Here is a 15,548-nt window from a genome sequence, read left to right as displayed (position 1 = left end):
AACAAACTAATTCACGAAAGCCAACGATAAAGCCAAGGACAAAGGTATGATAACATTGAAGAAAGACGCCCAGATGAATATCCAACTTGTCTCTAAAGTTCTGAGCCAGTGTCCTGGCCAAACAACCATTAGTGCCGTCCCATTTCGTGGCAGTGATGGCTGGTTTTTGGTGCTAGGTGTTCAAGAAGTACATTTGGATTTCACTTTCCCACCACAGAACAGGTTTATGTTAGATTAGTATCGGCTATCGGTGGAACTTCCTTCACTGTCAGACAGTTGGCATAGGAGTATACTCTTGTATATGTATACACAGAGGTTTCACTTTCATACGATGATTTTCTTTCCGCACATTCTCGCCGTATACATGTGGTTGTTGGTCATTTCCTAGAACAATAAGTACAGGACACTTTCGTAGAGCCACAGATTGTCGCAGGCGGAAATGGCCCACCTGATAAACTGCCCCATATAGGCACATTTTCTCACCTGTGTTATTCCATTCGGGGATGGTCGTGGGTTTCCCCCCTTGGCTATTTCTCACGCCATAATGCTGGCCGCCGTGGCATGGGTGAAATATTTCTAAGCACGGTGTAAAACACCAATCAAATAAATAAATAAAATAATGTACATGTATCTTTTTTAGTAGACATGCGGACGTCAAAACGCAATCATTTACTCATGCTTTATTTCGGCATGTGAAAAACAACTGTTAACAAACTCCCTCTTGGAAGAAATTTAACAAAACATTATGAAAACTTCAGAAGATCTGTTTACAAACGTGTGGATTCCAGCTAATATAGAGGAACACTTATGGTTGAAGCAATACTGTAGATAGATTATTCACATTCCCCATTTCTTTGTTCATTATTGTTCTTTCAAGATGAAATTATATGCCGCTGCTCATTGTACATTATATTGTACACATTATACTTAGGATTACTTATACTGATACGACACTTGAAAACAAACAACAGAGAAGGCCTAATTGTCCTTCCACATATCTCTTCCGCTAAAAGAAACTTTTTCATAGCAAATACGCAAGCATCATAACTGGCATAAGGCTTAGCTAATCAGTTGTTTAAGCCATACTTTGTAGACAACTCAGGAAAACTTATCCTATGTCGTTAACCAAATTCCACTGACAACACGGTTGCCTTGTGGCTCGCCATACAAACGCCGACTAACGAACACAAACACGTTGTCTTAGAACAAAGAGAACCGTTTTATTTATGTTACGCCTTGGTTTACAACACATGTACAAATGTGAACCGAAAGAACAGTGTCCTCTGCATAAAAAAACAAGGGCAGAAAGAGACGCATTCACATGGGGAGACACAACAGATAGTCATGCTGAGTGTTCTGGAAAACTGTATATCTTTGTTGTTACTATTTGAAAAAGAGCGAAATCAACCACTCGCGCTTTACACACACAGAAGAAACTGATATATACTGACTAAATTTTTAAAAAGCTGTAAGTTTACACTATAATGGCGAGAACGAAGGTGTATAGGCATGGAATTCAAAAAAACCAAAAATAATGCTATTGCATAAATTTACAGTTGCATTAATTTCTTTTCATCGACTGCACGGTTCACCTGTTGTGCATGTAGTACGATATACATGTAGGTATCCACACTATTTAACAGTAAATGGGACAGGTAATTTGGTCAGTTAAACTGCTGATCCGGAGCATGCTTAATTATCGTATACAAGTGTCCTGCTCCGAATGTAACTCAGTGCGAAGATACCATTAATAAAGAACAGCACACATCAACAAGCAGACAATGTTCCATATTCACGTTCAGATCATCCATGCAACCTTATAAAGGGGAAACATACTCAGATATTATTTTTGTATTTTTCTTTTGGCTTTTGTTCGCACATACTGACATGCAAGCATTGACAGGGATCAAACACTAAAAAAGACATGAATACAGACACTGTAATATATATCCACAATGAGAAGTTGATCAAAGATGAACAAGCCCAATAACCCTAACAAAAAAAGGAAAAAACAAAAAACTAAACCTTAAAAAGCTAAGCATGCAACAAACATAGAAACATTAATAACTTACACTTATCACTACATGTACGAGGATTTAATGTTGTTGCTGTTGCTATTTTATTTATTTATTATTTATTTATTTATTATTATTTTTTGCATAGTTTTACACTTTTAATATGTTTTTTTTGTACCGACTTTTTGTCCCGTATACCCAAAAAACAAATCGAGTGGATGCCACTGTATATATAAGATGAGACAGACGCAACACGCATATCTGACAACATGGAATCACTGGCTCCTGGTCCATTGTATACCTGTAGTAAAAACTGTGTAAGGGTGTCTTGTGGCCGATCTTCAGCCATATCTCTCATTATTTATCCACAGATAAATATTTGTACATGCATGACAATCTCTTCATTCAAATGCAGATAAATATAAGTAGTTTTAACAAAGAGGCATGCACTGTGTTTGAATTCTAGAAATCAATTAAATCCTTGGAGAGTAAGTCTTAAACATCAGGCACAGACCTCACACATTGCCAAAGATTTTATCTACAAATGAATAAGAATGCGCATTATACTTATGAAAGAAGCACACAAAAAAGCTATTCCTTAACGATTAATCCAAGGCAGCCGTCCAATATTCATTCAAACAAATGGAGAACATAATCAATCTTCACGGTACAGTCCTTAATCTTGAGATTTCTTCAACTTATTATGAGAATGAATAGGCAGTTTGAAGACGACAAGGAATGCTATTCTGGGCTAAATAGATGTTAAAACAATAAACAAAAATAATGGCATATACACTTAAAATGTCTGACTGTTCTCCATCTTGCATTTCACGGAGTGAAGTATCATGGTCAGATTGCTGTCTAAGAAAAATTGGAAAAGGAAAATAATACAAGATATAAAACTATCACCAAATATCAAAATTTACGCTTACTATAGTTAAATTACCAAACGACCAAGACAGAGTATTAAGAACACAGTCTTTCAAATAGTCAGAGGAAAGACAAGAGAACAAAAAAATGTTGGCTGTGACACGATCTCTCTCCTTCCCACTCTCCTAAAGCGGCAGAACTTCCGTCTTCTGTGAATGAATAAAATGGTGAGGAGTTGTTTCCATAAAGGCCGCGGAAGAGACTGGTGATCCCTCCAAGCATTCAGCCTCTAGCGCCACTGTAACCAACTGGTACGTGATGACAACACGTGGAAACCGGAGACAAGTCAAAAACCTACAACAAAGCGCATCCACCCTTCTTCTTCTTCTTTACTTGGAGTGCAGCACGAGTAGCCGTTTCAAATACATCCCTGACACCTTCTTTGGTCTTGGCGGAACATTCCAAGTAGCTGTAGGCGTTGATTTTCTCTGCCATTGAACGTCCGTCCTCGGCCCTAACCGGCTCTTGTTTCATCTTCATCAGTTCTCGCTTCGTACTCTCGTCATTTCGGAGATCCTTCTTGTTGCCGACAAGGATTATTGGCACGTTAGGGCAGAAATGTTTTACTTCAGGTGTCCATTTCTCTGGTATATTCTCTAAACTATCCGGACTGTCAATGGAGAAGCACATGAGGATGACATCCGTGTCGGGGTAGGACAGAGGTCGGAGTCTATCGTAATCCTCTTGTCCTGCTGTGTCCCATAACGCCAATTCAACCTGAAATTAGAGGGGAAAAAATCATCATCTACATTAACAATCTTCTGAGAATGGCAGAAAAACAGCTGAAGCGTGTGTGAGTCGTGTAGTTTTGGTGAAAAAACATCAAAGAGATGATTTTATAGGAAACCAAGCTATACCTCAAGAAAACGTGCGGCTTCAAGTTTCGTAACTTATTTTTCAAACCACTTCGGAATATATACGAGTGCACATTAGTTATTAGTTATGTATACGTAAGATTAAGACACTTTAGATCCACATTTACCGTCACATCTTAATAACTGTCACATCTTGATATTTGTCTAATTTACTGTCACGCCTTGATATTTGTCACATTTAATGTCACATCTTGATAACTGTCACATGTGCTGTCATATCTTGATATGTGTCACATCTTGATATTTGTCACATTTACAGTCACATCTTTATATTTTTCACATTTACTGTCTCATCTTGATATTTGTCACATTTAGTTAGAGGAGCTTATTAAGAATGGCATTTAAATTTGGCTTTTACGAAGGTAAAATGGTCCCAGATTACAGAGCGGTTAAAACACTTTGATATATTTGAAACAAGTTTGACATTTAACACGGAGCACATTTGAGATCTGAATTAATACATACAAGAACCAAAAAAGGCCTTCACGTCACTGCTTGTAGAGCACGGAAGTTATTTTTCCTCTCTTTTTCCATTATAAATTTTACAACTGCTCAAGTTCATTCCATCATGTTGAAGTCGAATGCTGGGCACAATTTACAATGTGGAAATAAATATGGATGGTACGTCCTTTCACAGAAAACTTCAAGGTTACAAGGAACTCCTTAGTACAAGGAAGATCTCCCTCTGTCGAGAATCATTACAGTTTGTACGAATGTTCAAATGATCTGCTTCGTTAGGTTTGCAGTTTTGTTTTCTCTGCGACACTCTTACAGTCGACCTTGGTATCCAGTTGAACTTGTCATACAGTTGAAGCACCAAGGCTAAAGCACCGCTATCGGTAAATTCGTCCAAAATGTAGGCCTTGATGCTTTTGCACCCACAAGATGACTGAAGTTCCATATATGAATATATATATATACGAATGTATATTTGGAGATTTGATCGCCTTCTAAATATTTGTTGAACAAAAGTTCACTCTTAAAGGGGAAGAAAGATGAAGTCGAGAAACCACTAAAAACCCTAACTGGAAATAACTAATTAGATATAGAACAATAAAACGTTATTTTCAAATTTTTAAAAAAAAATTTAATGAGTTAAATGAAGTCAAATGCTTTAATTGTAAAGTGGCAATATTCTTACATATTCCTTTAGGAACATGCGTTATACGTTGTTTTGGTAATGAGTCTTATGATCACCGTCTTGGAGCGGCCCTTTACTGTTCACGACAGCTATGTAGCCTACACGTGCCAATGTCGAACTTGACGCTTGGATTATTATCCGTATGGTCCACAAAGTCCACCATAAAAATCAAAACATTCTACTGCATTCAACTCGTTAGACAAATCTAGAAAAATAAGTAACGGTATTATCAGAAAACGTTTTCAATTTACCTACTGACGCTTACCTCCCTTTTACATACTTAAACATGAATCTGTTAATTTGAACAGAAAGTCTGTTTGGTGCTATAAGGTATTCTGTTATTAAAACATAATGTTCTCTCATATTCCTGTCCGTCTAATAAAATCTTTATGTTGAATTAATAAAATGGTATATTTCACAGAAAAATCTGCTTCAATAGCGGGATACATTCTAGCATCACTCAGACAAGGCTTTCCGTTAAAATTAACATTAATTTTTTGGGTGCAGCTTCTTTCGTTTTAAACATCAATCGTAAGACCCGTCCCAACATTCCATATACACAGAGGGATATCATTCCGACTCCTACAATACCATCCACAATTGTTCATTCATTTATATACAGGTAAGATTGCTTTACTTGGTTTATATATTTATTTCGTTTCACCAGGTTTGTGTGGTTTGGAGAAGGCCAGAGTGCCTTTGAAAACGCCAAAATGGAGCGAATCGAGAACTGGATTTGATCGCACGACCTCCTGACACCAAATTCTCCTGGAACAAACTTCGGGTTCAATTCCTAGCAGTTCAGGGCCATCAACCACCTGGGCCATATGGTGTGCACACAATAACACACTCTGTAACAGTTTGATTGCCGACAGGCAAATTATCCAAAACACAAACTCCCATCATTCCTTCAGCGACGACAGATAGGCTTAGCATCGCCAGTCTTCTCCCAAGAGGTGGCCATGAGAATGACGTGTCTATACGCAATTATTTTCGGCCAGCGTAAACTATATCCGGTGAAAACGACGGCAAATGTGTGCATCCGTGGGTTGTGGTAATTTAATTGTAGATTATATGACCTGTGTAATTCCTATGCTATGTAAGCATTTTTACATAATTACACAATGATACAGTTACATTACGTTTCACAAAGTATAAAACAGTATTTTACAGCACAGGTTATTCTGTACATAACGCCTAGCTCAGCATGTGGAGGTAGCTCCTCGTGACTTATGCCTATAGCTTAGTCCGGCCAAGGGGCGGAACACGGGGAATGCTGCCGATCCGCTACCGCGCATCTGATTCTTCCGTTTCAGATTAAATAGCGCTAACATCCCAGAGAGTTGTCAGTAAGCTTCCTGCTCTGGCATTCCAGTGCCTGTGTCCTGAGGGCATTTCGAATCGGCGCACAACTTTTATTATGGTCACACAGACTGTGAGCATCCAGGTCTACCTGAACAATAATTAAAACTTGTACGCACACAAATTTTACACTTCCCGGTTATTCGAGCCTTGTTGCTGTTATAGTGGAGTAAATATATAGTTGTAGCCAATTCACACTAAAACCGGACCTATCCCCTGCCACACACAACTTACCACTATAACACACTCACCGTGCACATGTAATTGTATTTCCATAGGCCTACGTTAAGACTGGAGAAAAGAATCGACACGGGTACAACATGAACGATATAATTTGAAATACCGGTTTTATTCACAATACTCTCATTATAATGACGGTAGGGACTGCTGACTACATTTTTCAGGTATTGTGTTATTGTGCGTTTAGGTGTTACGAACTACTGCTATCGAACGTTGTCCCCACCGAGGTGCGTACCTTAGCACGTTGATGCGATACAAGGGAGTTTACTTACTCTTCGCATGAGAAAACTCCACTGGTTATCTCCCTGTATTCAAGATCTATCAGACCATTTTAAGCTGCTTAAACAACCAAGTCTTATGAATATTTGATTATTAGGGAATGGTTTTCAGCCTTTTTGATGGAGACACTTTGTGACTGCCCCACCTTTGTCTTTCCCCGTCCTTCTCTTTTCGAGTTTAAAACAAGGAGTTTTAAAACAAGTGTAGGGTTTAGGGGACTCTACGAAAGGTCAGAAAAGCAATCGTAACAGATGTTCCTAAACGGAAAGAATTTTAGTGGCCATTACGTTTTAGGCTTAACTCATTACTATGGCGCAAGCTCACATTCGATCAGCAATGAACTATTTCGGTGTTATTTAAATTAGTTTAGGGCATGATGGTTTGCACTTCATACTTGTCGGTTTCGAACGTATGTCGTGTTTTCAAACGGTACACATAGGCCTAGATCTAAATACTGTCAAAAAGGGTTATGTACTGAAGTAATAGCATTCCAAAACCAAGGGAGCAATAGCTGGAATTAGTTTATCAGAGTTCTTTTTAAAGTGTATTTGCTGCCCAAGTCCTTTGTACAATCATTTTATGGCACATATTCCTTTAATGACCTCGTTGGGTGTATGGCAGCTACTGTCAACAAGGAAGAAATTCCTTGGGTCTAGGTTACAAATGAAAGCTACAGCCACACTAAAACCAGTGTCACCAATGACGACACTCTTTGTGGGTATTCAGTCATTAACACCAACAGGAGTTAAAATCGGTCTGCAACTGGGACTTTTGAGTCTGCCTTCATTGGGTAATTCTTAATGTGTAAGCATACCTGCCTGTTTTTTTTTTTTTTGTTTCCCTTGCACACACCCACATTCTACCACTATATAATTATGTTTAATGCCAGCAAACAATACAATTAAATTTGTTAACTGCACGTAGTAGTCTAAGCAGTCTTCAAGCAGTTTACTATTAACATGTTGGAATTACGGCTTTATGAAGTTTGGCATGGGTTGTTCATGTATTAAGCACCATGGAGAGATCAGAAAATAGTAAGGTAGTTTGAAATTTTATTCCCCAGTAAAATTCTATTTTGTAGAGAAATAAAAGGGTGAGGCAAGATGTATATAATTTGTACTCACATTCTAGATCTAAATAAATACTAGACAGCTACAAGATAAAATAGTAAATCAGAACGATGACTGAACTGCCTTATTTCAGGGTTATAAAAAGATTTACATGTGTACTAATACAAAATTAAATAAAAAAAGAAAATCTTCAAGAAACAAGAAGGCTACAATAGTTGGAACATAAAAATCAAATAGTAACTAAAACATATCACCATTTTACAGTCTTAAGGAACATAATACAGATTGCTAACTATAGTCCAGTGGTGTCTCTAGCTGGCAAACGAATTCTACTAAAAGAAATGGTGAAACTTCTACATATAATACACAATTCCTTTTACATGCCTGAAATGCAGAGGGGCCTATACACACTGGTAACTGCAATACATGTTCACCGAGGATTCCAATCACATCTTGTTCATTTCATTTCATATTAACAGAAGCATTTTCAGTTGGATCTTCAAGTGACAAAATGAAACTAACGTAATTGAACTGAAAGTTATTAACGCATTGAAATGAACACGAGCCTTTCTTGAAACATACAGCAACATTTATTTCAAAGGAGCATACACACTCTGAAAATTTTTTTATCCAAACAAAATCTGGAGTTTGTTACTTATTGTCATACCTTTTTAAAATCCTTTTTCAGTTATGTTAAATAGATGTTGTTCTGATGATAAACAGGACTGGTATGGTCATGGTATACACAGACATGTATAATGAATGGCAACTACTTAAAATGACAAGTAATATAATAATAAAGATACCAAAGAGTATGGTGCATCTGTAAAAAGTACACATAGGCATATCTACTACTCGTATGTCATCTATATATATACTGCCTAAGACTCACTACCAAATTCACTGGATATAAATTGAAGTTTACATCTAACAGAGTAATTACAAAGGAATGTCAGTTTTTATAGCTTCAGACATGCAGCACAATATCAATATACCAGTCCCTGAATGAACGGTCTCCTCAATGCTCACCAGGACCGGTCATCACTTGCATATCCGCGTGGTCCATACCATATTTGCATTAAGCAGCACAATTATCTATGTGAATAATACTACAATATCATTTGATCCACGTAAGGATGAATTTTTTGTTTTCTGTTTTTTTATTTATTTTTTTTTTCTGAAGGAATAGGTCTATCCCTGATTAATTTGGACAGGTTCTATATTTAGGTATGAATAGAACACGTTTCAGCTAATCAGAACAAAACACGCTCGACAATAGCTTTTTCTGAGATAAACTTTTTTTTTTAATCTTTTTCTTTGTGGATGTATACACGAGTGTGTGCAAGCCAAACTAAAAACCTCTCTTAAAGACTTTAATAGCATATCACCGAATGATACTGAAAAAGCATAAAAAACAAACATGATGTATTGTTCCACTCTTTTTGTGGCCTTGCAATATATCCAGGTTTCTTTGGGTGTTACACCATAGTATATCAACATAATATATCCTTAACAAGGGCTAAAGTTGGTCCATATGTTTAAAGCAAAGTTTAAAAGTAGTACCTGAATTTAGGTACAGGTACAAGTACAGTAGATAGAACAAGCAGAGACATTTCAGACTGATCCACTGGAGCCCATACCACAGCCAAGATTTCACAAAGAGTGTGGACTTCTCAAACGTGAACCCCAAACTTATCGCCACCAGGCAGATGATGTAAGGGCTGACATGACCCGTCTTTCATAGAGACTTGTTGTCAGCCAGAGATCTGGACAGTATCAAAAAATTACACAGTGTCTGTCTGCCAGAAAGCAATCAGCAAGACTTCCATAAAAAAATTCCCCTTCAATAATTGGATAGCAACTGAGTTAAAGAATCCTGCACCCTCTCTTCTTCTTCTTCTTGACTTGCAGAGCTGCTCTGGTGGCTGTTTCAAACACCTCCCGAACTCCCTCCTTAGTTTTAGCAGAACACTCTAGATATGCAAAAGCATTTATTCTATCAGACATGCCTTTACCATCTTCATATTTAACCGGTTCTTGTTTCATTTTAGCCAGTTCTCTTTTCGTGTTCTCATCTCCACGGAGATCCTTCTTGTTGCCGACAAGGATTATTGGCACGTTAGGGCAGAAATGTTTTACTTCAGGTGTCCATTTCTCTGGTATATTCTCTAAACTATCCGGACTGTCAATGGAGAAGCACATGAGGATGACATCCGTGTCGGGGTAGGACAGAGGTCGGAGTCTATCGTAATCCTCTTGTCCTGCTGTGTCCCATAACGCCAATTCAACCTGAAACACACAAAACAATGATCACATGAAGACAGTGTAACATAAGTGACCAAATACAAACTGACACTCATTTTAAAAAGTCTCCTAATTCGAATTATTGATACTTGTATATGCAGCTTACAAAATTATGCACAAGATTTTCACATTATCTTTAGATTTTTACATTTGTAATACATTGCATGGGAAATGCTGAATTTCTAAAAGGACCTGCTTCAAATTATGAGCATTTGTACATTAAATGGTATCCATGCACATGCCCTGATGTTATATTTCAAGACATGCTTTAAAAAAAGGATTCACATACTGGTTTTAATGAGAAGCCAAAGATATACAACACAACCTAATGTCTCAAAAGAAAAAAATTAAAACAAAAATGATGTATTTATTTAATGAAGTTCAATGTGACACCCTAGATACGCATGAATTTAATCAAACTTAAAATAAAAACTTTAACATAAGTATTGAGAACAGATGCAAACAAATATGAAAAATGGAATAATACAGCAACTAAGAAAAGCCTGGAAAGTGATAATGCAACATCCTGGCAATGTGCCCATTGAGGCTTTACTAAATTGGTTATTCTAACACACTTGTATACATATATGTAATGACTACTGTCCAAAACCTATGACAATCAATATTTTTTCAGCAGCTTTAGATATTACTTGAGAATAACAAGACTATCAACTATGGTAAGGAATCAGCACAACAGTATTAACTAAAGTAAATGCTTCATTCAGTTATCTTAATTTTTATACAAAGCACAGTTGTGAGCTGCACAAATAACAGCAGATAAGGACAATTTTCTTATCCTGTTTCTTAAATGTTTTTTTTTTTCTTTGACTGCTGTTCATTTAAATGATAAGGTGCAACTTCCCAAATTCAGTGACAGGTAGAAAAAATGCTATGTTCTATAACTAAAAACAAATAGAAGGTCAAGACAAACAGTTTCCTAGCTTAACCAAACTCTGAATTCCCTTGCAGTGGGGCAAATTGTAACCTGTCACTAGGCAGACAACAAATATGTGAAAACAAAAGTGAATATTTCTGACCATCTTTAGGGCAGCAAACTGGATCAGGCAACCAAATGGAAAGGAAAAAAACCTCAAGACCAACTGTGCAGTAGTGATATCCCCTCCCTCCAACCATGATTGTGTCTAATATGGTGTTTTAACTTACGGAGAAATAAGACAAAATGAAATATGTCCTAGTTTCTGAAATTGACAATTCTAAAAAGGTAAAATCATGGAATAACTGTTCAGCAATAACAACAGTTAAAGCCATATCCAGCATCACCCCCCACCCCCTCGAAAGGCCACACATTTATATCCGAAAAGGAAAGAAATGTCCCAAAAGGTGATATCAAATCTTAGATTTTGCATTCCAACATTCAAGTACGATCAGCGATCAACAATCAGCGCAAACTAATCAAGTGAATCTGCATAGAGAAAAATATACCCAAGATAGACAAAATGTCTTGCTTTCCATGCACCATATTAAAACTTTCGTTCTTTTCAGCAAGTGCCCGGCTGCAAGTGACACTGATTAAGTAACATAACTTCAACCAGTTGTTACTTTCAAGCTGAGGACTTCACCTATAAAAACACTAGTTCACTCCACACACAATAGGTTAAGCTTTTAACAGACTTTGATTAACAGCAGTTTCATCACACTGCCTTGCACAATACTCATCAAGTAAGTTTGCCGGCATGCTATGTTAAAAACAATTTCAAAACGATTTCTTAAACTTTCTCTCACAATCAATGGGTCTGGTTAGCAATTAGGACATCTCACATTTCAAAAAGGTGATAACAAAGTACATCACAGAACTTTGAATATCATCCCAGCATTCTCAAGCATGCAGGACAGGATGTAAAAACACTCATTGCAAACTTCAGGGCAATCAGGACTTGCACCATCAACGGGTTAACTTTGTATAAGTCAGTCATTTTGTAAAACATAATGAATGACATCCTCAAATAAATCCATCCAAAAGGAGTAATAGAAAAATAGTGGGTTAAGGGAGCAAAGGTGAAAATGTACTGGTCATCCCAGATACCATCATCCATGCTTAGGAAAGCAACACAGAACTCACCACTTCTTGGAATGAGACAAAGTCTAAGTAGCAACAGGAAGGCCTCACGTGGATAAAAACACCGCAGTTCAACAGAAAACGACTTCGCGACAAGAAAATTTACAAGAGCTGTAGATTTTGGAGCAGAGAGAGAAGATGTAAAGCAAAGGCACTTAATCAGCACTTGAAACAGCTGAACCAAAAATATCAAAAACTTTAATACAATTGAATAAAAAAAAAAATTAAAATACACAAAAAATAGATCAATCTTCACAACACGCAATACTAAAACTACAATATTTATCACAGAAATACATGACCTACAAAAAGTATTTCTATCACAATATGTTACGCTTAAAACTTGAGGATTCACAGTGACGATTTCTACTGGTTATCCATACAGTACTTCAGATCCCAAAACTTCTTTAACATGGAAACAAGGCAGCAGCCACCTTCACCTATGAAACTGAAGATATTAGAATGCTCTAATAAGGCTTGCATCTTATTTGATCATTACCTGTTTGCTGTCAACTTCAATATCAGCTACATAGTTTTCGAACACTGTTGGTACATATACTTCTGGGAACTGGTCTTTGCTAAACACGATCAAGAGACATGTTTTACCACATGCTCCATCTCCTACAATCACAAGCTTCTTCCTTATAGCCGCCATTGGCGTGTCAAGATCTGAAAAACAGAGATGTTGTTATTAGTCAACGACACAGAAAACACCTTTACCATATATAACATCCACTAAACACATTTAATTGGGTTTTCAAACACACCCTTCCTATAATTTCACCCAATACAAACTGAAATAATTTAGGAGGGAATCTACTTCTGTACTTAAATTTGTGAAAGAATACAGAAAACTAACTTTGTGAAAGCTAACACACAGAAAACTACTCCCGTACTCCCGTGAGTGTGTGTCGGGGAGTGGTGGGGGGAGCCGTGTCTAGTTTTGAAGAAGACACAGACTATGATTTTTCCTGAAACACTGGCCTCAAATAACCTGTCCATATAGTCATCTACGAAATTCTTCCATTTTGAGTTAACAGTAACTCTAGGTTTACATCAGCTCACAGCAAACCAAACAAAGCCGGGTGTAAATACATTTTCCGGATCACGCCCTTACGAAAAGCTCATGAACCCAAAGATGTACAGATACAAAATCTCGCTGACATGCCAGGTCAACAAGAGGCAATGCTGACAACAATCTTTATCTACCCAGCTTACCTAAGAGCCTATAGAATCAAAAAGTCAACACAAGCACAAACAAATGTGAACTTGTCGATCAGTCCACCAGCGGCAAATTATGATGTCATCAACATGGCCGCAGATCAGAGATCCCAAGTCCCAACGTCACCCACGACAAAACAAAATGCAAGTATCTAAATATGCCCAATTTCCGACTACCAACAAGATTAAACACATATAAATCAAAGGTATTTATGTTTGCCAGGATGCACACCTATGCATACCAGTCAAAATAGAGGAAAACTAGCTGCAAATCGGAAAATCGGTAAACTTTTCCCAGCCGCTTCCTCAGTTAAGTGCAGTCCGTCTCCAGTACGCATGGGTCGTGAACGTTCAAGGCGATCCCTCGGACACGATTGTTTCGATCATTGTACCAGGCTTTGTAACGATCAAATACAGACAAATATCCACTCAATGATAGAAGCAACTGTCAAATTTAAGCATATTACATACCTAACGATCACCCAGGATATTTTGGCAGAGGAAGAAGTTGTTCAGCTGCCCTCTATCAACGGCTACGACCACACCTCAATAAATCCTTAGAGGGGGATAGAGCAATTGAAGGAGGAATTTAGGTCATGGCGGTTGCACGGAATTGTGGGATAGCCGGAAAGTGCGATACACTCTCCAGCATTGGTGAATTTTCTTTATATTAATCACATCCCACAGATACCCACATAACACGCCCGGGACATGCTGTACAGTGGAGAATGACAGTTACAGTAACCCTGTCAACTCTTCGTCTCAAGGCGGAAGTCATGTATGCGAGAAAGAAATGGTCCTTGTATTTACTCCCCCCGTTCATAAAAAACAGACCGAATAAACAAAGAGACTCTCAGCTTTTTCCCCAATTTGTTCATTTACACTAGAGATTCGATAATGGCGAATCTGGACTATCGCAGCAGTTACGAATGACGTATGTCACCGATACATCACAAATTTACATCTTGTTGTACTGGTAATAACTAAATAAGTCCTACTGATATTTTACAGATTAACTAGAAATGAAACTTACCGTCGTCACTTCGTAAACAGCGGAAAAAATCAAAAGGCATGGGAAGTTTGTCTTGCTTTTCTAGTGTGTGTCATTTAGTTTGTTCACATTCACCTTGTACGCTGATTCCTCAACCCTCCATTGCTCGTGCCTCTACTTTATACCCAGCCAATGCGTCTAAAAATAGACTATCCAATCGGTGTTGGTTTTACATTGTGAGTCATATGCCACTACAGTACTTTAAATCAGAGCTGTGGTTAAATACAGTGAACACATGGCGAATGTTTATTGATGGTGTAATTTGGTCTATTTTTATACTTTATAACTGAAGAGCATAAACAACAAGCCCCTGAATATAGTTTGTACATAAGTGCTATTTTTTTGAACAAGAACACATGTGCACAAACTTAAGCCAACTTGTACAGCTGAGTGGAGTTAAACTTCACATCATGTCAGTTGAAAATGTCTAAACGAACTACACACCGATTATGTGTCAATGTACTTTAGGCCTAAATTACGGTCTTCATCTTAGAATAATGTTACTACATAGGCCTAGGTGTAACCAGTCAATGAAGAAAATGGATGTTCGAATAAAAAAAAAAATTACTAGAGTAAAACCTGAAAATTAACAATTATCTGTTCTTTTATAAGCTCTGTAGCATCAAATATAACTTAACCTTTGTGGGCATCCAACCCCACAAAAATAAAATGAACTTCCAACTACATAACTAGGTATACCTGTATGAACAATATACTGTTCCGCTTAATTGTGATTTGAGATACAAATCTTGCGCATTTATACATACAAAACACACCAACACTGGGTTATATATATATATATATATATATATATATATATATTAAAATGGGCAATAAATTGGAATCCACTTGTAATGGTTAGATACAAATGTATTGGACAAAACGTTACACTAATTTAAGTATGAAACTATATACACCACTATTAAATGTAAAATTCTTGTTCTGCGCATTTGTATTTAGGACGTCGTATATATTCTGAACTC

General features: G+C 37.3%; 1 protein-coding gene across 1 annotated transcript; it reads right to left on the bottom strand.

The window, feature by feature from the left end:
• Positions 1-1,205: 1,205 nt before the first annotated feature.
• LOC135469730 (ras-like GTP-binding protein RHO) lies at positions 1,206-14,686 on the bottom strand. The gene is made up of 4 exons (XM_064748296.1): positions 14,548-14,686; positions 12,793-12,962; positions 9,818-10,201; positions 1,206-3,662 (listed from the first exon to the last, which is right to left on the bottom strand). Exons 1-4 carry the CDS (start codon positions 14,585-14,587, stop codon positions 3,240-3,242), a joined length of 1,017 nt encoding a protein of 338 aa, XP_064604366.1. The 5' UTR covers positions 14,588-14,686; the 3' UTR covers positions 1,206-3,239.
• Between the last annotated feature and the right edge of the window lie 862 nt (positions 14,687-15,548).

The sequence above is a fragment of the Liolophura sinensis genome, chromosome 7 (assembly GCF_032854445.1).
Source record: "Liolophura sinensis isolate JHLJ2023 chromosome 7, CUHK_Ljap_v2, whole genome shotgun sequence".
Taxonomy (NCBI): Eukaryota; Metazoa; Mollusca; class Polyplacophora; order Chitonida; family Chitonidae; genus Liolophura; species Liolophura sinensis.
The sequence above is the reverse complement of the archived record's forward strand: the minus strand, read 5'-3'. Positions and strand labels throughout refer to the sequence as shown.

What these genes read in the sequence shown, in the direction of transcription:
- LOC135469730 (XM_064748296.1), bottom strand. Translation starts at nt 14,587, where the DNA reads ATGCCTTTTGATTTTTTCCGCTGTTTACGAAGTGACGACG. An exon ending in CTGTTTACGAAGTGACGACG is followed by an intron (nt 12,963 to 14,547) that starts GTAAGTTTCATT and finishes TCTGTTTTTCAG; the next exon opens with ATCTTGACACGCCAATGGCG. An exon ending in TTGAAGTTGACAGCAAACAG is followed by an intron (nt 10,202 to 12,792) that starts GTAATGATCAAA and finishes TGTGTGTTTCAG; the next exon opens with GTTGAATTGGCGTTATGGGA.